The 27,678-nt window shown below is 42.7% G+C and overlaps 1 protein-coding gene across 2 annotated transcripts in view; it reads right to left on the reverse strand.

Moving 5' to 3' along the window:
* Nucleotides 1–358: 358 nt before the first annotated feature.
* LOC147891739 (eukaryotic translation initiation factor-like) overlaps nt 359–27,678 on the reverse strand; it is a 46,663-nt gene continuing 19,343 nt past the window's right edge. The window contains exons 6-9 of one of the 2 annotated variants that reach the window (XM_087387978.1): nt 27,217–27,304; nt 17,574–17,924; nt 1,974–2,216; nt 359–1,868 (exon numbers count right to left, since the gene is read on the reverse strand). In XM_087387978.1, coding sequence (XP_087244104.1) covers nt 741–1,868; nt 1,974–2,216; nt 17,574–17,924; nt 27,217–27,304 — 1,810 coding nt within the window. In that variant the 3' untranslated portion in view covers nt 359–740. The remainder of the gene's footprint in view (nt 1,869–1,973; nt 2,217–17,573; nt 17,925–27,216; nt 27,305–27,678) is intronic. The other variant, XM_087387977.1, reaches the window with a different exon arrangement.

A 27,678-nucleotide genomic window follows, 5' to 3' on the forward strand; every position in this document is an offset into this window, starting at 1 on the left:
CACTGTTACTCATGCTACTCAAAAAGAACATAACACTATGATCACCTAGAATCAGTAAGATTCCAGAAACATGCCCTTCGAAGACCAACCCACAGATGAATTCTGATGAGACAATAAGGGAAAGAGGGAGTACCAGCTAATACATATATCAGGTGAAACCATTCATGAACGTGTGTAGTTGCGCCCAGAGCTAAATTTTGAAATTTAGGAGTGGAGAACACCTCATATCATAATGTAAGAAGGTCAATTTCTCCACCATCAGCAGAATGCTACTCAAAATTTGTGTAGCCTCACTGTCGACAGCACGTTTGAAAATAGGGCAGCCTCGAAAAGACTCTCTGGTATTGAGCAGCATAAGGTTCACCAGTGTTTGGAGTGTGCAAACTGTAGTATTTATATCCAAACAAAGGATTGGAGATCTATACATTAATTTGCTTTTAATAGAGACTTGCAAGAAGATTTCTTCAAAGACTTGCAAAGATCGAGCTGCTGAAATTACAAACAGACATTCAAATTTCCCGTAAAATATACAGAAAAAAAACCTCAGCTTTCCAGGTCTTTCGATCATAATTTTAGCCAAGACACAGGATATTTCCCTTCAAATAGATTCTTATACTCACTACCTTGTCTCTTATTTAATAATCCAGCACAACCAAGTAGCAACTCGTTGCAAGCAATGGGAGAACACTGATCACAACTAGTACAGATATTCTTGACAATGTCCACCCTTTAAATAAGCCTCATCTTAAGGTAGCTTCGACCAATCTTTCACATTTTAGTAATTCAGACTGCTCGCTCAACACCCTCTCTGAGTTTGGCCCAGATTTGATGGCCTCCAACGCAGCTTCATACACCGTTTTCTTTAGCACAGGGTCCTCTGCTTTCTGTATAACATCAACCAAAAGTCCCAGTTGAACAACCCCTGAGAGTGAAAGCTTTCCAACAAGATTCCCAATATGCTTGGGTGCCATAGGTATATCAAGAGCAAGGTCCTCCAGTTGCTCAGCCACTGACATAATACCACCTCCTACATCTCTTTCAGATAAAACAGTTTTGGAATGTAAAAACTCCAAAAGCTTCCTAATCAAATCCCTGTCACGCTCCTGCATTTCTAAGCCCATATTGACAGCCAACTCCACCAACTGAGGGTTAAAGTCAGGACTCCGGAGTTCTTCAATACAAAGCATGGCTTCATTAAGATCAGCAACTGAAAGATACTCTTTCAACAAGGACTTCGACTTCTTGGAAAGAGCAGCAGGAGATGCAGATATGAGAGTTCCTGTTGGTTTCAGTGCTCCGATACCTCTCTCAGGCTCGAGAACAGCAACAGGATTTCTTGGCACTGTACCATATTGTCCTTGAGTTACAGACTCTGCTGCTCCAATATTCTGTCTAGAAATAGGTAAAATAGGCTTTGCAGCAGAATCACTAAGAAGAGCACTAGGTTTACCCAAAAATGACCCTCCACTACCTGGAGGTAGAAGTTTTGAGCTTGTGCTATTCGGTCTTGACCCTGACATAGACATGCCGAGTGGATGCACAGGAGCTACATTTGGGGTTACCATCAATCCTTCTCTACCCCCCTTACTTCTTCTACCCACAGAAAAGGTCTCCCATCCTTCAGATTCAATCCCAGGAATGTAGCCTGACATGAGCGGTGCAGGTGCAACTGCTGTCACCTTGCCGCCAACTGGCAACAGACCAGGCATTCCAGGCATTGGCCTGCCAAGTGGAAAATTGTTTCCCATTCCTGGCATACCCATCACCCCCGGGGCTCCACGGCCATTCCTCAGACCAGTCATTCCAGGACGAAGCCCAAGTGTCAGCTCTGCTTCTGCATGTATCTCATTGATTGTCTTTGCCTTCACCTGGAAAGAAAGAAAAACATCTGTTAAATTTTGCAATTACCTATTTCCAGAAAGCAACAAACTGAAGGCTTTGCACTGCCTTTCTAGAAAGGTATTGCAACTGACCTCTTCACGACGAGGCACCCACTTGTTGGCACGAAGATCAATTACCCCCCGAACCATGAACCTTATACGAGGGGGCAAACGACTGCTGGTACTGAAATCCTTCAGTAGCAGAAAATATGAGTCAACAGCATTCTTAGACTTGGGACTTTCATCAAGCTGCTTTCCAAGTGTAGGGAGAAGCTGACAGAGTGCTTCAACATCCTCTTCAGGAGGAGGATTCTTAGAATCTGGTCCCAAAAGGCTCTGTTCAAGTAATATCAATAATCAAAATCACAATTCATAAAGCAGGAGCTATTCTGTAATATGTCCCTATCAGGGCTCCCTGTCACCTGACCTCTTTAAACTGATCCGTTTTTGCAAATCTCAGGAAAAAATTTCGTAACGGCTTCAAATCGAAAGTCTTTTTCCCATGCCTGTTATACATGCAAAATGTCCTACACTTCCACAAGAACACATCTGCTGCTCTCTTAATACAGTACATGTATTTGATTAAAACATGTAACACACTCCATGAATCATGTACCTTTGCCCTCTTTTCTGTGTCCAAGCCCCAAAAACTTGATGTTTGGTTTTAAACAAACTTTTGCAACTACGATTGAATGGGTTACCTCCAACAGATACCTTGGATTAAAGAATCGGACAGCTTGTTTGCAAAAAAGCTCTCTTAAATTACAGGAGGCACTTTTCACTATAAACATAGGTACAGCAATACATTTGTGAAGCACTTTGGAAAACAAAAGATAGTAATACAGTAGAGGACCTTACAAGAGCTCAACTGAAGGATAAAGCAACGAAATTCGGCAAGGTTAAAGCTACCAGAAAGGATGGAAAGTGGGCCGTGTACTGCGGAGGATTAGCACTCATTAAGGAATTTAAATCAAAACCAAATCACTCTCAAGTCTTAAATGATGTATGACCGATTATATTTGTTTTCCCATGATATAATTTAGGTTACTCTAAATAATTGGAGTTACTTTCTGCACTCCTTGGGAGTTGCCATGTGCCTGTAAGAAAATACAACGTCTGTGCTCAACAGATAACAGGATCTCGAAAGCAAGAGAGAAAAGCAAATAGTATGAAGAATCAAAATTTTGATTACTGTAGAACTGATACAATAGATGGCGCTGCCTCCCAACCGTACGCTCCTGTGAGAGAAGCTTCGATGGCATGTTGGAAACAGTAGAGGACGGGGGCTAGATGCTAAGGAATCAGGGTTGCTGTAGCCAATGATGAAATGGGCTTCTCGGGCTTGCTCTTATATAGCCATCACTAGTACTCGGTTAGACCCAATTCGCCCAAAACGGTCGACTGGGGATCGATCCCAAAATAGGCCACCGACCACACGATAGAACCGTGGCGCAAATTAGAGCAACTAACCTACGATCACTGTTTGGCCCAGAGCCATCCGAGATCATCTTAGGCTCCCAACGGACCCCGCAACCCGAGAGTGGACTGCCTCGGGAAATGCTCCGTCTACCCTCAGTGCGGTCAATCATGGGATGCCTTTCCACTCTTGCATGTAGCCTAGTTGGCGGTGTGCTAACTCTATCTGAAGCCGTCCAGCCATCAAGCCACACATGGCCCCCATTTGGTGTCCAAACCAGGACCTACCGAATAACCGAGCTACTAAAATGCCTTCTCATCATATGGGAGGCTTACAAGTAGAGTTAGTTGATTCCCGCATAGTTACACGAGTGGATCATTGATATCTAACACCCCCCTCAACGTCTACCCGCAAGTGAACTTACTTTTTCAGCCCAATGCCAAGTCGATGAAGATGCCTCTCCAGTAAGTCTCTTCCAAGAGCCTTCGTAAAGATGTCTGCAGCATTCTCTATAGTGGAACAGTACACCAAGTCGACCTCTCCATCCATAATGAGCTCGCGTACAAAGTGATATTGAATCTCAATGTGTTCTTTGTAATCGCCATGTAACTCTGATTGTCACATGATAACTGCGTAGGCTTGTTCTACACTGCACCACACTACCTCGCAAGAAGCAAAGTATGCTGATTTATACTCAGCCTCGGTAGAAAAAAGAGCAACTGTGAGTTGCTTCTTGCTGACCCATGACACAGCTCCATATCTAAGTGAAAAACAGTAACCTATCATTGATCTCCTGCTGTTCACGTCTCCTGTCCAATCCGAGTCACAAAATCCGATCAAGATGTTGTCCTTGGTATAGGTGATGCCATAATCAAGTGTAGTACATCCTTCCATGCAAGCATGTCCCGCCTTTGATGTATTTCAGCACCCGCATCCCTGTCCTCCAATGGTTCTCCCGGGGCTTATTGAAAACCCTGCTTAGTACACCAGTCGCAAAACTGATGTCTAACCGTGTGTTGCACAAGTAAATCAAACTACCCACAAGTCTTCTGTACTTCGCTTCGTCCACTAGTGGTGATGAATCCTCGTTTGAGAGCTTCACGTCAACCTCCATAGGAGTACCAACTGTCTTACACTCAGCCATGCCAAATGCCTTCAGTATCTCTCCAGCATACTTCAACTGTGAAATGAAGATCTGTTTTGGCTCTTGCCAAACTGTAATCCCCAAGCAGAAATGCATCAATCCGAGGTCTGTCATTTCAAACTCTCTTCCTAGCAAATGCTTTGTCTGCGAGATCTTCTCTTCATGGTTCCCTGTTATGACAAGGTCGTCCACATAAAGGACCACAATCATACACTTCCTCCTCTAAAGATATACAAATTTGCATGGGCTCCTCCTGAACCCGTTTTGCAGAAGTAGGCATCAATCCGTTGGTACCACGCTCGTGGGACCTGTTTCAACCCGTAGAGTGCCTTCTTCCGTTTACAGACTTTGCCTTCTGAATCGGGGATCACAAAACCTAGTAGTTGTTCCATGTATACCTCCTCCTTGAGATCTCCATTCGGAAAGGTAAATTTTACATTCATCTGAAATACAGGCCAACTTCCCTGGACTGCTAAAGCCAAAACACTGCGAATTGTGGTTAGTCGAGCTGTGAGAGCAAAAGTATCCTGATAATCAAAACCATGTACCTATGCGAATCCTTTTACCATGAGCCCAGCCTTGTACTTATCCAACGTGTCGTCGGACTTGTACTTGATCTTATACACCACTTTGTTCCAATGATCTTACGTTTTGATGGTCGATCCACAAGGTCTCAAGTGTTGTTCTTCATTATGGAGCCATACTCTGACTGCATAGCCTCCATTCACCTATCATCACTCTATGTCTCTTCAAGACACTTGGGTTCACCAGCACAGATCACCTCTGTCATCAAAGCATAGTTGACCAAGTGTTCATGCGTCCTTTGCTCCTCTAATCTCTTGGACCGGCGACATTCGGCATATTCTGAATCCGTATCTGATTCGTGATCTCGTACTCATTTTTCAAGACCGTCCATGCCTTCTTCGTTGTGGTAAAATGTTGAATTAACGCCATGACGGAATCACTTACACTGTAGACAATAGAACACAGTGCATCTACATTTCTTCTTGTCCACGCAAGAATCTCATCCGCAGTTGGTACTATCTATTGTCCTACACTGGCTAAATACGATCTCGCACCCGGCTTCACGTCCACCCTAGTAGCAGTATCCCAAAGCTTGTATGCGCTTAGGATGGTCTTCATCTTGAACTTCCAGCGTGGATAGTTAGTGCCGTCCAACTTTTTGCTTTCGTCGAACGGTGAGATTCGCAATCTTGTGGACTGAGCCATCTCTCACAATCTGCTCGCAAACAAAAACACACTACCAAATCTTCTTACTAGAGTCCAAGCTCTGATACCATGTAAGAAAACAATACAACGTCTGTGCTCAACAGATAAGAGGATCTCGTACGCAAGAGAGAAAAGCAGATAGTATGGAGAATCAAAATTTTGATTACTGTATAACTGATACAATAGATGGCGCTGCCTCCCAACCGTGCGCTCTTGTGAGAAGTTTCGATGGCGTGCTGAAAACAGTAGAGGACGGAGACTGGATGCTAAGGAATCAGGGTTGTTGTAGCCAGTGATGAAATGAGCTTCACGAGCTTGCTCTTATATAGCCACCACTAGTAGTCGGTTAGACCCAATTAGGTGACCGACCCAGTCCGCCCAAAACGATCGACTGGGGATTAGTCCCGAAATAGACCACTGACGACACGATAGAACCGTGGCGCAAAATAGAGCAACTGACCTATGATCACCGTTCGGCCCAGAGCCATCCGAGATCATCTAACCTCCAAACAAGCCCTGCAACCCGAGTGGACTGCCCCGAAAAATGCTCCGTCTACCCTCAATGCGGTCAATCAGGGGATGCCTTCCTGCACTTGCATGTAGCCTAGTTGACAGTGTGCCAACTCTATCTGAAGCCGTCCAGTCATCAGGCCACATGGCTCCCATCGGGTGTCCAAACCAGGACCTACCGAATAACCGAGCTACTCCAATGCCTTCTCCTCATATGAAGGGCTTACAAGTAGAGTTAGCTGATTCCCGTGTAGTTACACGAGAGTGGAGCATTGATATCTAACAGTGCCCTCCTTAAGCTGTTGTATTAGATGGATGGAGTTGCTTTATGCACTCCTTGGGAGTTGCCATCATCCATGTACCCTCCTTAACATGTTGTATAAGATGGTATTTCTATTGTTCCATAGCTCCTGTGGATGTTAATAGACCCTTCCTCCCTCTCCCTCAGTTTTTTTTTTTAAATGCAATCTTTGATTGATTATATTATATGAGTAGCAACCTCAAAATAAGATGCTACAATTACATCAAAAGTGAATTCTTCTTGGAAGAAATCCATTATCTGGGGCATATAATATCCAAGAATGGGATACAAATGGATCGAGCAAAGATCCGTGCCATTCAAAAATGGCCAGAGCTGAAAACTGTGCATGAAGTTCGAAGTTTCCTAGGCCTATGTTCTTACTACAGAAGGTTTATCAGGCATTTTGCTGATATCGCAGCTCCATTACATGACCTTACTAAGAAAAATGCAGCCTTCACATGGGGAATATCACAGAGGAAAGCATTCAATACACTCTAGGAGAAGTTGACTACAGAGCCTATTCTTGTAGTCCCGGATCTTTATCAATCTTTTGATGTTGATTGTGATGCTTGTGGAGAATGTCTTGGGGCTGCATTGCATCAGAATGGTCATGTAGTGGCCTATGAAAGCAGGAGACTTCGGGATGCAGAGAGATATCTAGGAATCTATGAGAAAGAGTTATTGGATGTAATTCATGCCATCCATACATGGAAGCACTATCTTTTGGGTGCAAATTTTACTGTTAAGACAGATCACCAAAGTACTTTCTGACTCAGATCAAGCTTTCCGAGAAGCATATGAAATGGGCAAACATGCTGTCAATGTATCATTTTCAGATTGTACATACCCCAGGAATTCGGAACAGAGTGGCAGATGCCTTGTCCCGAAGACCCCAGGTCAATAATGTGACTATTGCTTATCATCAGGACCTGGAAGGCATGAGGGAGCAATATGCTCGTGATGCAGATTTTGATGAAATTTTACAGCAAATGCAAGAGGGGCAATCCAACAGTTACTATTCCCTGAAAGATGGGTATCTAATGAAAGATGATTGCCTATACATCACCCAGGAGATGAGGAAAAAGATTTTGGAGGAATGCCATGCACCTCCCTATGCTGGACATGGAGGAATTACAGCAACAACTCTAGCACTAGAGAGGTATTTCTTTTGGCCAGGGATGCGAAAAGATATACATCAGTTTGTTACTGAATGCCTTACGTGTCAGAAAGTGAAGTATGATAGACGAAAGGCACCTGGCCTACTTATGCCTCTTCCCGTGCCTCAAGCACCATGGGAAAGTATTAAATGGACTTTATTTTTGATTTGCCAAGATCAAAGTCAGGGAATGATGGGATTTGGACTATCATTGATAGATTCAGCAAGCAAGCTCATTTCATTCCGCTTCGCAAAACCATAAAGGCAGATCATATGGCTAAGCTTTTCATGGCACAGATCTTTAAGCATCATGGTATGTCGTAAGTCCATTGTTAGTGATCGAGATCCCAAAATGACCAGTCTATTGTGGAGAGCTTTATTTGATACAAATCTGAATTTTTCTTCTTCTTTTCATCCCCAAATAAATGGTCAAAGTGAAGTAGCAAATTCTACAGCATTAGATATGCTGAAATGCTACGTGGGTGACCAAGGTTCAGATTGGGAAAAGTACCTACCATTGGTAGAGTTTGCTTACAATAATACACTACATAGCTCTACAGGGAAAGCCCCTTTTGAGGTCATTTATGGGAAGGTGATTTTGCCACCTATATTGAGGACCAACGATGAAATATTTGCAGCTGATCAGTTTGTGAGAGACCTCTAGACAGCTTACAGCCAAGTTCGGACAGCAATTGAAGGGTCTCAAGAGAAACATAAAAGAGCTGCAGATAAGCATAGGAGACAGTTAGATCTCAAAGAAAGGGATTGGGTACTTTTGAAGTTTGAAAAAGCTAGGCTCCGCAAGTTTAAAGGCAAACAAAAAGTATATGCAAAGTTATCTCTTAGATACTATGGCCATTTCAGGGTTACAGAAAGAATAAATGAGGTTGCATACAGGTTAGCATTGCCAGAGCATTGAAGGATTCACAATGCATTCCATGTGAGTCTTCTAGAGAAATTCCAAGGACCAGAGCCTACAGAACCAGTATCAGAGGATCCACCAGAAGTGGATGAGCTAGAGGAGGTCCTTCAGCCAGAGCAAATTGTGTACCATACTGTACGCAAAGACCCTCAAGGTAAGGAGTTTTACAGGTATCTTGTAAAATTCAAGAACTATACGGTATTAGATGCCAAGTGGATGGACGAAGACATGTTATCCGATCATCCCCAACTTTTGGGTGTTTACAAGAAAGCTTTTCAGTTGAGGTCAATTGAATAGAAGCCGAGGGGATGTCACCACAATGTAAATATCCTAAGTCAAAGTACAGTTGACCATTTATTTGATCATAATTAAAGAGTTTTATATGTGTTAATTATGGTCAAAGAGTTCTTTTAATGGTCAAAGGATTGACTATGGTCAAAGATACTTGACTCTAGTCAAGTAAACCTGACTTCGGTCGGGGAGACTTGGTTTATTACCAAGAGGGTTAACTGCAGTTAACCAGAGAACCACAGAGCTGACTACGGTCAGAGAGTATTGACTTTGATCAACAAGACTTGGCATGCGCCAAGAGGGTTAACACCGGTTAACCAAGATGTGCCAACTTCGGTTGGAGAGACTTGGCTATAATTAAGGTGCCTCGACCCTTGGTCAAAGCTCCTTAATTATAATCAAGACTATTGACTCCGGTCAACCAGAGAATAAATATATATTTTTATATTTGTTTAGGTGTGCACATGTATTCAGTGGGGACGCCCACCGTGACTAGAATTAGTCCACAGTATGTTATTTGTATGCAAAGCGCTAACAATTAATGGGTGCCATGGTGGTGCGCTTTAATTAATTGTTGCAGGTTCTAGGAAGAGTTATTTTTCCTAAGCGCTACGGGAGCCTAACAAGCATCTAGGAGGCTGTTCATGTGACCAAGTGCTTTGAAGACTCCAGAGTGGCGCTTAGTGGCATGTAATAGGACTTAGTCTAGATTTTAGACACGTGGCATGTTGCCAATTTGAAATGAGCTTGAAGCTCTTGTAATGAAGGATTCACGTTTTGGATTTTAGGGATGTATCAAACAGCTCTACGCTGAACTCTTGTAACAGATTCTCTTAAAGAAATAAAATACCTTCGGGGGGGTCCAGCCCGACATGTTGTCCTGGGCCCTAGCAGTGTGTAGAGAGAGAGAGAGAGAGAGAGAGAGAGAGAGAGTTTTACTGAGTATTTCTGCAGTAAATCGAAAAGCGTGAGGATCTGTAGACGAAGAGAGAGCCTTTCGATTGCAGCCAAACCATAAACAAAGAGGGCCAACATCAAGGCACCAAGACCATGGGGCGTATTTCTCGAGGTAAAGAAAGAATCATCAACATATGCTTGAGCGACCATGCTGCGATTAGCATCCAATTCCAAGCCATGAAGTGATTATGTGGCCACAAGATGATCAATATATTGCAACATAGGACTCCGTAAAGCCAATAGATAACCTACTGCATTTTTTGTCAAAACCCCAAAGCTCGCACAGTTTGTGAGATGAAATCCCATAGAACTGTGTCAAAGGCTTTTGCAATATCTACCTACAAGAGTAGAACATCCTGCTGCGTGTATTTGGCATATTCAATCCCAATATAAGCATTGGCAATGTTATCTCTAATATGGCGACGTGGAACAAAGCCATATTGGAAGGGATGCAACCCATCATGCAAATAACCTTTAATCCGATCAACCACCACTTTGGCAATGATCTTGTAAATGACTGGCATGAGCGTGATTGGCCTCCAATCACCAAGTGAATCACATAGCTGCTTTTTTGGAATCAGCTTGAGAAGACTCTTTTTCCATGACACAAGCATCTGCCATGCTGTATTTACCATTTGCAGCAAGGTGAATTTAAGAAGATCCCAGAATGTAAGAAAAAATTCAACACTGAGACCATCCCATCCTGGAGATTTCCATTTGCCACAGGATCTCAGTGCATCAGACACTTCCCTTTCAATGAAGGGATGTTCAAGTTCCAAAGCCTGAGCATCAGACAGAATTGGATGAATATGCTGCAAAAGAAGCTGACGTGCAGACACGACCCAAGGAGAAAGAGTATCCACATGCCCAAAATGAGTGGAGAAGTGTTGCACACATAAACCAGCAAACTCTGAATGAGATGTTAACCAAGAGCCATCAGGCATCCGGATCCGACAAATATTGGCAGCATGTCTTTTGTAGTGTGAACTCTTAAAAAATTGCTTGGAAGAGCAGCCTTTATCCCAAAATGCCCGTTGTCTGGATTGAGTTTCCCATTTAGCAAGCTTTCTACAATCATTGGATTGAAGAGAGAATTGAGCCTAACATAAGAGCATGATTTCCTCTGAAGACAAAGGGCGAAGATGAGCCATAATCTCGAATAATTGCTTGCATATAGGATTTGTTATAATCTCGAATAATTGCTTGCATCCGAGCAACAAAAGCCTGCCAGGCATAATCCAAACCAATGTGTATCTGACGAGAGAGAGGCTGAATAGCATTAGACACCAAGGCTTTAAAGTCAGCATGCTCCAGATAACTATTATTAATCAGCAAAAGCCTTCGGCGAGGCAATCTATCAGTGGGAAATTCATGTAAGGAAAGCCTCAACCAAAGAGAAGCATGATCCGAATGTGTGAAAGCATGATCAACCCAAATTTGACAAGTAAAGGCATCACAAGTTGTGGATCAGTATGATACCATCTGTTCAAGCGTGCCCGATAAGCAAATTGAGCATTATGTTGAAAGGTATAGCCCGGAAGCATGACCTGTAATTCCTTCCAGAGATCAACCAGGCGCAACTGAAGCAAAAAATCAGACCATGCATGTGTTTCAGAAGCCAACATATGAGTGTGGCCTGAGGTGTTGTCACCCGATTGAGGGACATTATTAAAGTCACCACAAATGAAGACATGTTGTCGCCATGGATAAGTATGCATGGCAGCCCAGATCAAACCTCTATCACGAGAAGATTGGAGAGCATAAACCGATGCAAATTCAAAATTTTTCCTTTGAACAAGGCATTGAACAATAATCCATCTACCACGGCGATCATTGAGAGCCACAACAGGTTGAATGTCGTGCTTTACCAAAAAAGCCACACCAGAAAAGGACTGCTCTCCAGCATAGAAGATATCATAACCAGCAAAATGGCCTATCTGACCAACATACATATGATGATTATGCTCTTGCAAAGCAAATATATCAGGCTGCAATTGCCTGATATACATCCAGACCAGTTTCCATTTGCGACCATCACACACATTCCCTATACATTGAGAGTAACACACTTCAGATGATCAAGCATATTTACAGTTATGGGACAACTATGTACAGCAACTAACGGGCTGTTTACGTTTGCATTTCTATCTCAATGTCCGAGCCTCTGTCTTGGGATGAAGCATTAGCCTGAAAAGAGGACAAAAGTGCAGCAACTTCTTCAAAAAACAAGGTCCGATTTGCAGTCACAGCAGCCCAGGTTAAGCATTAGCCTGAAAAGAGGACAAAAGTGCAGCAACTTCTTCAAAAAACAAGGTCCGATTTGCAGTCACAGCAGCCCAGGTCAAGCCAACACCAGAGTTTTCAGCAGGTGTTTTCCCATGAGAGGATGCACCACTCCAAGTCCAAGAGGGCAATTACCGAATCATTATTCCCAAGTCTATTAGTGAAGAAGCTTCAACAGATGGGATTGATTATCTTGTCTATAATTGGAGACAGACAGACGGGTAAAACAGCAGTAGCTACAGATACAATTTTGAATCAGAAAGGTTTTTGCAAAATCATATTCCCTTAATTCCCTAGCTACTAGACCGAAGACTCTAGTTCCTCTAGGACCTATTACTATCATGTTCTTTCTATCGGGGCGATAGCTCTGGAACGAAAGGAGTTTGCCATCCATCAATCAAAAATTTTTCCCCCTTTCCCTGAGGTGGAGAGGACAAAGGCACAAGAAAAGAAGCATTACCATTTAAAACAGTCGGGGCTTTGCCTTTGTCTTGAACAAAGAAAAACTGTTTGGCCCCTTTGTTTTTTAGCACAGAAGAGGCATTTGAATTCTTATTCAAAGGCTAAACCATTTCAGCTTGCACTGGCATCCGTGGAGCTCGCGAAGGGCATGTGAAGCCATGTGCCCAAATTGCTTGCATTCAAAGCAAGCACTTGCAAACAGCCCCTGCTTGAGCTTGTAAAAGGCACTCCCCATGGAAACATTATTCACAGTAACCAAATACGAAGCTGGGGTGAGATGATCCATATCCCACAAAATGCAGAAGCGATTCGAATTTCCATTGGGTTGTGGTGGACATATCACCTTACCGAGGGAAGCTGCAATTTTAGGTAGAAGAGAAGACAAGTATTGAGGAAAATCCACAACTTCTACCCAAACAGGGCAACGATGCCGAATCAAATGCCTGATAATCCCGGGTGGGAGACAAGGACAGGACATGGACCATCTGCTGGCCATAGAAGAGAGGAGAGTGCTCTAGCAAAACCTGACGGTGCTCCTCATCAGCCATGATGATCTCAAAAAAGCCCCTCACTGCATAATGAGCTTTTTTGACATAAGAACGAGTCAACCAATTCCCAACATCTGCTGCTGCATGCATCCGTCCTGGGAAGAAAATTATAATGGCATGCTTTGCATACTCCTTAACTGGATCAAATATATCATCCACTTCTACCATAATGCCAGTGGTGGGAAGTAGATCTTTCCAATCTTTGCGGGTGTCTTCAAACCCTTCATGCATAACCTCATAAACAAGCTGAGCCTCAGCAGAGTCATGAAGGGAATCATCTGAATCCATCACATGTTTTTGTTTCTTGTTGGAAACCGACTTGTCTTTGTGAAAGGTTTTCTCATAGGTATAATCCGCCATTCGAGTTAAGGAAAAGGCTTGGAAGCAGCAACGCTTTACAAGGAGAAAAGCACAACAGGTACAAAACTGTACCGATTTTTCCTGGCTGTACGAACAAAATCATACAGATTTTTGACAGTAGCCAAAAAAAAACTGACAGCAAAATTGTACGGACTACACGGACAAAACTGTACAGATTTTTCCTGACTGTACAGACAAAATCGTACGGATTTTAAACAGTACGGGAAAAAAAACTTTTCGAATTTTCTGATAGAGCGTACGGACACAAAACGGGCATCAAACGGAACCTCGCGGGCGTCAAACTAAGGGAGAAACAAGCAGCTGCAGAGTGGGAGCACGAGGGCTAGCACAAGATCTCTCTCTCACACACCACACACACACACAGACACACCCCCTTCTCCCTCACACACGCACAAACGCACCTCTTCTTCTCTCTGCCCTCCTGGTCACGGCTCCCTCCTACATGGCGCACCTCGTGGCTCCCTCCATGCCTCAGTCGTGGGGCACTTCCAGCCCCATACGCCATCTCTAAAGGTCACGGAGCTCTCCAGCTCTCTGTGCCACAGGGAGCAGGGTCGAAGGGCTCTTCCAGCCTCCCTGCACTGAGCAGGTGGCAGGGCACCTAAAGGCCCATGCGCCTCAGCTGCACGTCACGGGGCCACCCTTGCACCAATCTCCTAGCCCTCATAGGGGCTGCTGCCTGCACAAGATCTGTATGGGGCTGCCTCCAGCAAACCCCGCCTGCAACAGGGCTACACCTGGCCCTCCTCTACATCAAAGATAGCCACCCTGAGGGGGCTGCGCCTACTGCTAGAACCCGGGCTCCTGCACAGACCAAGCACGCAGTACATCAGTAACCAAAAGGACGCAATCAACATCAAACAACAGTACAATTTCAACAAAAGAGCATGAGACAAACCAAGGCAGACTTCGAATTTTTGAACTCAGAATTTGGGGGACCTTGGAATGCAAAAGCAGAGGTAAGCATTTAGGATATCAGAGAAGTAAGTATTGCTGGAAAAAAAGAGGAGATTATCAGTTACAAAGGTCCACATATGGCACTCTATTCAAGGGCAAATGCAGAGATATATGTCCAGCATGGACAGCACACCAGACAGAAAGACAAGAGGGGAAAAAGAGAGGAAGTACAGTGCCATTTGGGCTACTACCCAGAAGATAGGCGACCAGCACATTAAATCATGCACCAATACAATGAAGGAAGTCTCTAAAATGCAGGATGTGGACATTGAAAACTTGCAAAAGAAGTATGGGGCCCTTGATGCATTCATGCAGGTTATGCGTGCCTCATTGGAAGAGGAAATGAACAAATGGAAATCTGAAATGCACATACATATGGGACCCAACTTGGTAAGATGCGACAGGAGATGACTCATATGGTTGATGCCAAGACCAGCCACCACACATCAATGATAAAAGCACTAAGAGTTCAGGTTGCCAAACTCAAGGAAGAAAATGAGTTGCTGAAGGCTCGCAATCATTTGAGACCACTCATATCTGTTATGCGGAAGGAGGAGCATGCATGATACATGTGCATTCGGATTCAGCCACCTGATGCACAACCGATTTTCATTGCGGTGTGCTACTTTCCCTCGGATACATCTTTTTGATGACATCATGAAGTTCTCCAGAGAAGGGGAGGTCCTTCTCTTGGGTGACTTCAATGCACGCACAGGGGATAGACAGGTGGGGTTGTTAGACTTTGAGACGGAGACTCTCAAAGTACCAAAGATGGACCCAACAGATCTCGAGATAGCGAGATTTTCAGATAATGCACATGTGACAGGATATGGAACACACCTACTCGAGATGGGAGCTATACACGACTTGATTATATATAATGGCCTCCACATTTGGCCGTTATATAGAGGGCTTACCTGCTTTCCACATGGAGGGGGTAGTACCACAGTGGACTACCTATTGGGTTCCCCAGCTTTTGTGACACGTGTACATAATTCATAGTTGCTCCCTCCCATTTGGTGCTGACCACTCATATTTATCCTTTAGTATCTCGACTGCACTGCCATACATAGGACGTGATCGCCGTGCCCCCGTCCAAGAATTTTACACTTTGACCATGCTCTTGATGCGGTATACATGACCCACATGTCCCAAGGCCTGGCGATCCCCTTTGGAGATGATGCAAAACTTGCTCAGGCCTCAGATACACTTGTCTCACTATTTCAGGATGCAGCCATCATATCATTCTCAACGACCCGCTCTACAGCACGATCCCCCACCGGGACAAAACCCATGGTGTGATGATGAGTGCCGAGAGCTGAGATCCCACCTCGTACAAGAGCAGGCTTTGGGGCACTTGACGAGATCGGAGGCACAGCAGATCTCGAGGCATCTGACACGACATAAGAGACAAGCTCTTCTCTTCACACACTGCTACCAACCCTCTCAAACCATTATAGACACCATCGCAAAACATCAAAAGTGGGTGCCCAAAATCCATTATTGCTTGCTGTAGCTTGTGTCACAGTGCAAAATCAGATCCAGATTCCAATCTGGGTGGTGAAATGTCCAACATTCCTTTAACAGTCCAAAAAGTAACTGCTGTGGAAAATATGGTTATTGTAACCTAAGAATCTTACATCAGAGTGAATATGTGAGGGTGTAATGATGTGACCGAACCTCTTTTCCTGGAGACAGTGAAGAGGAATTTAACCCATCAAATGGGTTCATATGGTTGATGGCACTGTAGGGATGCTTCCTGCTTACATTCTAACACTGGTTTTCAGAGACAAGTTCTGCCATAGCCACACCAGATGAGCACAATTAGATCCTGTCCCTTGACCTCGAGATCTTTTATCGAAGGGACTACCCTGTGAAGTCTCACCCCTGTTCAGAGAGTTCTGATCAGCTGAACAATATACCAGATTTCCCCCAACATAAAGAATCTATTAATGCTCCTGCTTAAGACACTGAGGTGCATTATCTTCTCATACTGGATGACACTGGCATGTGGGTTTTATCCATTGTCTAATGGCAGACAATGTGTTAGGTGTTGACCAAAAGGCATTGTAAAATGTTGTTTGACATGTTTTGGGTCTGAGAGATCACAAACAAAACATAAAGGGAGAAGGATTTTCCATTGAGTGGGGCATTGAAAGACATCATTATCAAATGACCTTGTACGCTAGAATAGTTATGTGATCTAATCATTGATTACATTTTGATTCCGATTGATCTGGTACGATTTTGTATGCCAATTCATTGCCATTTTTGGGCTAAATATGTAAGCCACAATCTTGGTGGCTCATTTTTTCATATTCAGTTCTTTCCACTAAGCCACAATCTTGGTGGCTCATTTTTTCATATTCAGTTCTTTCCACTAAGCCACAATCTTGGTGGCTCATTTTTTCATATTCAGTTCTTTCCACTGAGCTAGAAAGTATGATCTGATCTGGAACATTCTTCTTCCAATCTTATGTTCACATGTCTATATCTTATAGTCAAAAAAAATACTCTGATGCAAAAAGCTTGGTGTCCCAACCTTTTCCACATGTCTATGTGAGCAAGATTAGCCATGGTGGTATGATAGAACACTATCAGAACACTATCATCAGATCAATACGTGGCTTTGTGATATGGTGATAGTGGGAAAGCAGCTGTATGTTTTGAGGCTCGCTTCTAGATATTTATTTGAAGAGATTACTCTATGTGCATATTATGAAGATTGTGTTGTTTATAGGAGAATAACTAGCACATTGAAATTTGCAGAACATAACTGCATAACTCACTGTCCAGGCACTATTCTGAATTTTCACAACATTGATAATTGCAGAGGATGCTTTCTGTATTGACCCTTAGCTTGCACAAAATCCTTAAAAACCTAAATCCACAAACGCAGCATGATGCAGCACATATTTAAGTTTTAGTTTCACTTACGCTCCAATTACAGAATTAACAATACTGCGCTTTGCATCCAAATCTGAAATCATTTTTAGTTTGACTGATTGTAGTCCAATGTGATACAGCACAAGAACTGTTGTACACACACCAGAACAAAGCCTAAAACTTATGTTTAACAATTGTGACAATGTACATAGCTTTGCAACACCAACATAAATCACATTACCACATACTTGGATACAGTAATGCACGATCTTCTCAGGTATCATCTTCTGCTTGAAGAGCTCCCCGATCAATCTGATGTTTCCAAGTGTACGAAGTTTTAAAAGCTTTTCCGTTTCAAGCCGTTGAATCTCTTGTTCTGGCTTGGTCATCTGCTGAACTTCTGCTCGCAACTTGTCAGCCCCTTCAAATTCTTCCTGACAGCTGTTCAGTAAGATTCGACGGAAAGTAACAGGTTTCCCATCTCCTTCATCAGAAGCGAATTCTGGAAGTGCTTTGCTAAGGTGCACACACAATTCTGCATACATGGGACAAAATGTAGGTTCCAATACAGCCTTATCAAACACAAGAGATATGACTCCCTGCCAGTAACCATTCAACTATTAGAAGCTGCCTAATCCAAGAAAATCCCAAAAAACAAATTGGGGCTAAAAGCTGGTAAATAAGTGCCACTTTTATAACAAAACTTAATTCTGAATGACGTTGACAAGACTCTTTCAACATAATTTCCAAGCCAGTTCAGCAAATAAGCAGATTTCTACTTTAAACTGGTATCCAAGAACATGACTGTCGATTCAACTGAATGATTATTTCAAGATGCTAGTACAATTTGTTCATATTCTATCAGAGAAATCAGTCTATCGAAGGACCTTCACATCCACAAAACTGGTTAAAAGATGGACTTCGAAGGCTTGTGTATAAAAGCATCCAATAATATGATCCTATAAAACACGCCTGTCCACACACTTTTCCACAAAAATAAGAACTCATATTCTCCACATGAGCTATACATACCAACAATGTAAGAACCAAACTCTCGTTCCAACAAACAATACAAAGTAGATTTTCTCAATTATCCCATACAAAGCTGTTCCACTTAAACCATAAAATCCAAAAGGACCGAGATAAGCAACCTCTGATAAAAGGACACAAACTCTAGTTGCGTTTTCACTGCTTTACAGCTAGACTTTACAATGTGAAATGGGCGCTCTCTCTAAGATGTGAATTATTATTGATTATATATATGCCTTCATAAGAATCGAACACATCCAATGCTATCAATTAATTATATTATAAAACAAGCGAAAGAACAAAGAAAAAGGGAGTTTGTAAGCTGCTTTAAACAAAACTAAGAGTAAATGAGAAATTAAAAATTAAAGAAATCACCTTAGTAAGGAAAGCTACGCTAATGTCCTCATCAGTACCCAAAAGAGCTATCATTTAAGTTTTGAAAGACTCTGGAATCTTTTGGGTAAACCCAAAATGCTTACTAAGCTTTAAAATCCCAAACCAAACAAAACTTCAATAGCAAAAAAGAAGATAACGAAACCTAAAAATGAGAGAGAGAGAGAGAGAGAGAGAGAGTTAAATTAGGTTTTAAAAAAAAACAGTATTGCTAACACACAAAAAATAGATATTTCTTTATGTATTTTAACTTAAAAAATAATAATAAATAATAAATAAGGAGGTGAAGAGCAAATGACCTCCAAAAAATAGAATAAAAAGAAAATGGGCTTTGAAGCTCCCCACTTGGGATTTTGATTCTATGTTCAAGGATCCTAAACATACCCAAAGTAGAAATTTCAAAGATATAACTAGAACATAGAGCAGAGTGGAGTATCTTTGTTACTTTTCTTGTATTATAGCCCTTTCTAGAGAAGTAATAGGATTCAATTACTAAATTGAGAGATAAAGGCACTCTTACTTGAGCACAAACAGGAGAACCTAAAGATTGGAAACCGATCACGCCATATTTAGCCAACCGGAAACCAGACTCAAAAAATGTAGAAACTGGTTGCTGTCCTCAAACTGAAATCTGCGAAGGAGCTATTGAATGTATTTGGATTGACTCATCATATCAACAATTGGAAACTGAATGCCACTAAAGTAGTATAGCTGGCCCAAAACTGTCATAGCTGCAAATCAGACTTAAAGGCTGCAATATGCTGAGAGGAAGGTCCAAATCAAGAGCATATCATCAACATATAAATCAGAATCCAGAAAGTTGGTATTACGTTTGCAGACATAGAGGCTGTTGTGAAAACCATGGCTGATAAGATTGTGTATGAATCTTGGCATACCAAGCCCGGTTGCCTGCTTCAAACCATATAGTGCCTCGTGCAACCTACTTTCAGACCCACTGACTTCAAAACCAGAGGCTAAGAGACATAAACCTCCTGCAAATATCCGTGAAAGAAAGCAGTTTTGAAGTCAAGCTAATGCACTTTGCCAATCATGATGGGCTGCTATGGTAATGAAGCACCTGAGGGTATTAATGTGTGACGTGGGTGCAAATGTCTCCTCAGAATTAATGCCCTGTTGCTGACAATAGCCTTTTGCAACAAGGCATGCTCAACACTGCGTCCACATGCCCTGTATAGTCTAAATCTGTGTACCCAAGTACACGCATGTCTCCTTTACCAAAGCAGATGCACATCAGCCTTCCTCTTGAGTTAGTATATGTCTTAGATGAATCCTCTAAAAACGCAATATAGAGAGTGCGCAGCAGAATGGACACACACGGTGGGAGAGAGAGAGCACTCGGCAAAGAAATGCACACAGGGAGAAAGAGGGAGAGACTGCACAAGGGATCATAGCCTTTTGCAACAAGGCACGCTCAACACTGCCATCAGCCTTCCTCTTGAGTTAGTATATGTCTAGATGAATCCAGGAACATGCCCAAGCTCATCCTCTAAAAACACGATATAGAGAGTGCGCATCAGAATGGACACACACAGTGGGAGAGAGAGAGCACTCCACAAAGAAATGCACACAGGGAGAAAGAGGAGAGACTGCACAAGGGATCTCCTGGAAAAGCCCTCTGTATCACTGGGCAAAAACCACACAAGAAGATGAAAACAAATGAGGGGAGGAGGCCCTATATATAGGGTCAGCCCCTGCATCAAACAAACGACCAGCAGGCGGGCTCATGGCCCACCCCCTGCTCTAGGTCACCGACCAGCAATGGGGGGGTGAGCCGACCCACATCTGCCCCTACATAAGGGCTGGCCTCTGCTCCAGCAACCCGACTGGCAGGGCACTAGGCGAACTGCCTCAGGCCCTACAAAAGGGGCTGCACAAGCCCTATAAAGAGGGCTGTGCCCTCCAGCCGACCAGCAGGGAGGCCTATGGCCGACCTCTGCCCTCTAGCCGCTACCTATAAAGCGCTGCGCATGCCATGCAAGGGACTGCCTACAGAGCTGTCCTGATCTGCCCTCTGATAGGCTGAGCACACAGTGGGGCAGCAGCACCAAGGGTGGACATACAAGCCCCCAACTCCGGCCTGACAAGCGCACCAGCCATAGTGGCCTATCCTACACTACACTGACAGGGGGTGGGAAAACCCAAACATTTTTCCCAAACATAGGCCCTCACTCATCTACCCTAGCCTCACTCACTGGGCAGGCACACACAAAAGCAAGGCCCTCTCTCTCTAGGTGACATCTAACATATAGTGCAATTTCAATCTCATGATAGTCGCTCATAAGGTTAAAAACCATAAACTCCATCACGCATAGAAGGGACTAGCTACTATGATATCCCCACTGACGTCATCAGGGCCCAACAATGCGTGTAGACCATAGTATAAACATATGCTCTCACACATACAAATCTCCACACCCACGCATACTTGAGCATACATTTAAACAAAATCTTCATACTGAGTGTCTGTTGGCACTCCGAAGGTGAAGGGCAAACTCAGCCATGACGAAGGCTAGCACTAAAGGAGAAGGCTAATCCGAAATCTCTTCATTCACGCTACAACTGCTTGTGAAGACTAAACAATTTCATTTTAGTCTCTCCCAGACATGCATCTAAATCTGGCTGATAGGGCAACGCACCACTTAAGATAGAAAGACTTATCGCAATATCAGCAAGCCGCAACATGAACCAAAAGTTCACAAGGTGAAATTTGCATGTCCGCTAATACTACAAAAGCATATATCTAGATGAAACCAGGAACATGCCCAAACTCATTCTCTAAAAACACAAAATAGTGCAATTTCAATCTCATGATAGTCGCTCATAAGGTTGAAAGCCATAAACTCCATCACACATGGCAAGGACTAGCTACTATGAAATCCCAACTAACGTCATAAACGCCCAACAGTCGATGTATACCATAGTATAAACATATGCTCTCACACATACAAATCCACACACCCACACATACTTGAGCATCCATTTATACAAAGTCTTTCTACTGAGTTTCTGTGGCACTCCAGATGTGAACAGCAGACTAAGCCATGACGAAGGCTAGTACTAAAGAAGAAGGCTAATCATAAAGTAGTCCAAAATCTCTTCATTCAGTGAAGACTAAACGATTTCATTTAAGCCTCTCCTAGATGAGCATCTAAATCTAGCTGATAGGGCGACGCACCACTTAAGATAGAAAAAATTATCTCAATATCAACTCAGCAAGGGCAACGCCCCACTTAAGATAGAAAGAATTATCGCAATATCAACAGGCTGCAACATGGATGAAAACTTCACAAGGTGAACTTTGCATGTTCGCTAATACGGCAAAAGCATATATCAAGCCAAGAACATGCCCAAACTCATCCTCTAAAAACACTACATAGTGCAGTTTCAATCTCATGACATTCACTCATAAGGTTGAAAACCATAAACTCCATCATACATAGCAAGGACTAGCTACTATGACATCCCCACTAACGTATAACGCCCAATGGTGGGTGTAGACCATAGTATAAGCATATGCTCTCGCATAACTTGAGCATCCATTTATACAAAGCCTTCGGATTGAGTTTCTGTCGGCACTCCAGAGGTGAAGGACAAACTCAGGCATGACGAAGTCTAGCACTGAAGTAGAAAGCTAATCAAAAAGTAGTCCAAAATCTCTTCGTTCAAGCTAAAATTTCTATTGAAGAGTAAACGATTTCATTGTAGTCTCTCATCTAAATCTAGCTAATAGGACAACACACCACTTAAGATAGAAAGACTTATCGCAATATGAGCAGGTCGCAACATGGACGAAAACTTCGCAAGGTGAAATTTGCATGCCCACTAATACGACAAAAGCACATATCTACATGAATCCAGGAACGTGCCCAAACTCATCCTCTATAAACACAACATAGTGCAATTTCAATCTCATGATAGTCGCTCATAGGGTTGAAAACCATAAACTCCATCACGCATAGCAAGGACTAGCTACTATGACATTCCTGCTGACATCATCAGCACCTAGCAATGGGTGTAGACCATAGTATAAACATATGCTCTCACACATACAAATCCACACAGCCACATACTTGAGCATCCATTTATACAAAGTCTTTGCACTGAGATTCTGTCGAGTTTGTATACCCACTTTGTGCCTTGCCTATGAGCGGTAGCAATCAATGCAACCTCCACTAAGTGTCTTTGCATGTGACAAGAGGCTGCCTTCGTGAAGCCAAGCAGACGCTCAGCTTGTTTGCTTATGAGACGCACGAAAAAAAAAAGTAAGTTTTGACCAAACAAGCGTTGTGGATGCACATGTTTGGGTACGAATGTTCACGCATGCAAGTGTGAGTGTGATGGCCTCAAAAATGTGACGCTTCAATATAGTGAACCATTCTTCTGTTCAAACAATTGTCAATAAATGTGTAAGGAAACCCCCCTCCCCCCAAACAAAAGGAACTACTGGAATTCATAAGGATAATTGCATCCATAAAATAAAAGTATTGACTATTTGAGATAGAATACAGTATTCATGAAAGAGTATGGGTGTCTTAGCAAGAGAGAAATGGAAGCATCTACACAACAAAGGAAATAGTAAAATAATTCCCAAACTAAATATCATAAACAAGCAATGTCCTCAATACTCATAGCTAAATAGTATAAAGTTTCGCATTTGAAAAGAAGAAGCTTTATACTACCTAATGCAAGCCTACTAACATGAGCTGAAACTTAGCCTTTAATATCAAGTTGCTTAAGATCAACTCGTTTAGCTTTTTACAAACACACTAGTCAATAACTCCATCCTGATTCTCTTCCACATGCATTATTTGCATGCAAGCAATAAATAAGAGTTTAATTGTACTCTCCTAGAGAACCATACATTTACGAACTGACATGATTAATAGTTCAATGGGATCTCGATCAGAAAATAATATCGCATGAGCAGGAAAGCTAGAATAATATAAGTTTGGCACTCGTGCTCAGGATTAGAAAACTCATCCCAATTCCCAACACCAATTACAAGGTAATGATAGCAGCTCTAGCTGCTCTTACCATACTCAAGAGTGCATATCGCTGCCTTGAATCAGTCTTTGGCAGCTAGAAACCCATACGACAACATTTAGCCTCAAAAATGCATGATACGATTCAACGTCCAAACCATGATCAATTAACCATCATCAATTTCCTGGGGGTGGTGGAGGAGGTGGTTCCCTTCATACACAATTCCCCCCGAAAAAAAACAGCAATTCCCAAACTAATTATCATAAACACACACCCAACTAGAAGGATTGTTCTCATAGCTAAGTAAGTTGATAATAGCTTCCACAGATACCAATTCATGCAGAATACTTTTACAAGAATGTGTCGACATGGCTATGCAATGCTTCCAGCACTATAATGCTTGCAGGTTTAACTTTCCCACTTGCATTTGAAAGCAAGAAGCTTAGTATTAGCTTAAACAGGCCAATTTACATATGTTGGAGATAAGTGCACACTAAGTGTACTATTTCTAAGTGTCTAAGTCTAGTCTAGTCTTTATGTCTTGAGTGTGTGCCATGTGGCACTTCTACAATTATCCCATAAGCACTCTTGCTTTATGTCTTGTACTTTGGCCCATATATTCATGGGTCACATCATTGCAATCTATCTGTCTAGCTTGTGTCTTGTCTACACTCTTCTCAAGGTATTTCTTGTCTTTCAATCTTGTTATTTCATTTCTAGTTTCTAGTTCTTGCTTCCATATTCCAACATGGTATCAGAGCTAGGTTGATCCCTCTTCTCTCCCCTCAGTCTGCCTCTTCTCAGATCTCTCCCCCGCTGCAGATCTGCCCCTCTTCTCAGATTTCTCCCTCTTCTCATTTCTCCCTCTTTCTGCCCCGCCATTGCGCGCCAGATCTGCGCCAGATCTCCGCTCCAGATCTGCGCACCATTTCTGCCAGATCTGAGCGCCAGATCTGCGCAGTTCAGCCACAGATCTGCGTCCATCAGCTCCCGCTCCTGCTGTCGCTCCTGCATCAACGTACGAGAGTGTCCGTACAATCCGTACGACTGTACGAATCCATACCTGCTGTCCGTACAGATCAGCACCATCCATACGCCGTCCGTACTCCGTACTCCATACCCGGTCGTCCCGTACGCTGTCCATACTCCGTACTCCGCTGTCCGTACAGTCGGTAAGTCCGTACGACTGTACGGAATCCGTACCTGCACAAGCCGCACTTCTCCAGCTGCTGTTCGAGATCTGCTCCATCTTCACGGAGATCTGCGCCATCTGTTCGACCTCCTGGACTGCGCCCCTTTTTGCACCTCTGCCTCTGCCTGGGATTAAGGTATTGTGCTTTGCCTCTTTCAGTTTGCTGAGCAGTCTCTCTTTTTTGCTGGTTCCTCCTGCTTCGATGGGCTGTCATATGCTATGGCCTTGACAAAGTGGAGAGAGAACCGGCTTCTTGGATCTCTCCTTTCATTCATTCCTGCAATATTGTAAGGGAATAGACACTGCCCTTGCATCCTAGCAAGAGGTAAGACCTTCCCACATGGCATCTTCCTCTCATTCTCTCATATCTATCGACAAATTCAATGGGTCCAACTTTCACACTTGGCAAATCAAAATCAAGTGCCATCTTATGAAAGAAGGTCTTTGGGACATTGTTCACCGTGCTGCTCCCGAAGGTCCCTCTGAGCAAGTTGTCACTGCCAAGAACGACAAAGCCTATGCTATCATATTGCTCGGCCTTGGAGATGATTACATTCATCACATCTCCGACATACAGTCTGCTCCTCAAGCATGGATCACTTTGGATACCCTTTTTGGACCCCGATCTAAAAACTCTAAGATTGCACTTATGATCTCATTCTTTGATCTACATATGCAGGAAGGAGCTACTATAGCCTCTCATGTCAATTATCTTCGCAGTCTTATGGTTCAGCTTGCATCAGTCAAGTCTCCCATCTCCGAAGATATTGCTATTGCTGTGCTTCTCAAAAGCTTACCTGACACCTATGCTACTCTTGTCACTAAGTATCATAACAATCCTTCTCTTGAGGGTATCATCAATGCTCTCCAAGAGGAAGAAAGAACTCAACAACGAAAGGTAACTGACACTGCATTATTAGCAAAGAAAGGAAGTTCTAAGGTAAGAAAGCCTTGTACCCATTGTGGCAAAACTAATCATATGGAGAAGGACTGTTTCAAGGCTCATCCATGCACCATTTGTGGCCGTGATAATCACCGGGAGAGGGACTGCTACTCCAAACCCTCTACATCAGCCCCTGCATCTACCTCAGCCCATGTTGCTGCAGCATCTCCAACAACAAATCCTGTTGTTCCTTCCTCATATGATGAGAAGTGGGCTTTCTAATTACTTCTATGTCTTGTCTACCACCTTGACCACCGATGATGTAGGTCAAGGGGTTCTAGTGTCTTGGTCTTTCTGTTTGTCTACAGTCAGTCTTCTGTCTATCTAGTCTTGTCTGTCTGTCTATTTGTCTATCAATCTGACTGTGTTTTGTTTTACATCCATCTTGTCCCTACCCTTGTGGACCCATATGAGGATATCACTTGAGGAGGGGTGTCTCAGGATCTTTGCCTGTCATGTCTTCTATCTTGTCTCTCAGTCTATCAGTCTTTATGTCTGTCTTCTAGTCTTGTCTTTCTGTCTTACTCCTAGTGTCCACTTATAGTGTCCACTTAAGGAGGGTGTTGGAGATAAGTGCACACTAAGTGTACTATTTCCTAGTCTACATTTGTCTAAGTCTAGTCTAGTCTTTATGTCTTGAGTGTGTGCCATGTGGCACTTCTACAATTATCCCATAAGCACTCTTGCTTTATGTCTTGTACTTTGGCCCATATATTCATGGGTCACATCATTGCAATCTATCTGTCTAGCTTGTGTCTTGTCTACACTCTTCTCAAGGTATTTCTTGTCTTTCAATCTTGTTATTTCATTTCTAGTTTCTAGTTCTTGCTTCCATATTCCAACTCTTCTCAAGGTATTTCTTGTCTTTCAATCTTGTTATTTCATTTCTAGTTTCTAGTTCTTGCTTCCATATTCCAACAACATAAGCTGAAACTCAGCCTTTAGCTTCGAGTTACACAGGATCAAATTTTTTAGATTTTGACAAGCATAATCGTGGTTAAATGCATCTTGCTCCCCTTCCACGTGCATCATTTGCATGCACGCAATAAATGTGACTTTACTGGTACAATTATAAGAACCATACACATTACTTGTACATTGATAGGAACCATACATTTAAAAGAACTTCCACCGATTGGTTATTAGAATTGCTCAGTTGAACGAGTGCTTTTCCAATTGTTAACATACACATCGGAGATTTATCTTTGGAGCATCTCCCAAAAACAAGTCTTGTTAATCTAGTTCAAAAGACAAGCAAGCACCTGCAAGATGAGAAAATAGTGAAAATTTGCAGTCTGTAGCAATAAACCTCCAGGGATAAGATCCTTGCCTTCAAGATGTCAGCAGAATCAATGCCTGCATTAAGAAGCTGCTCCAAGAGAACCTCAAACTTCTCTGGTGTCAATTTGTTCAATATTCTGTTCACAAAAATTTTGGTAATCAAATTAGCATGAGAAAAATTGCAGTGCCTCTTGATGTGGAACAATCAAAATCTAAACAATCTCAATGAAATAAAAGTATAGGCATATAAAATTGCAAAGCAAATCTACCAACGGTGTCATTTGGAAATCATAAATGCACACAAAACAACAAACATTTGTTTGATTACATACATGCAACACGGCATTTTCTTTGCTCAGTTTCTTGCAACTAAGAGACGCTGAAGCACCACAAATCATTAGTACATTTCCTTCGTGTATCATGGTCCATATCAGACCATTCACTAAGGCATGAAAAGGCAAGAAGCACAACTAAATGTAATTCAATTCTCACTTTGATCCTTCTCTTCTCT

This window comes from Dipteris shenzhenensis, chromosome 17 (genome assembly GCF_047967505.1).
Source record: "Dipteris shenzhenensis isolate YYH24624 ecotype China chromosome 17, Dip_SZ_1.0, whole genome shotgun sequence".
In the NCBI taxonomy this organism is placed as follows: Eukaryota; Viridiplantae; Streptophyta; class Polypodiopsida; order Gleicheniales; family Dipteridaceae; genus Dipteris; species Dipteris shenzhenensis.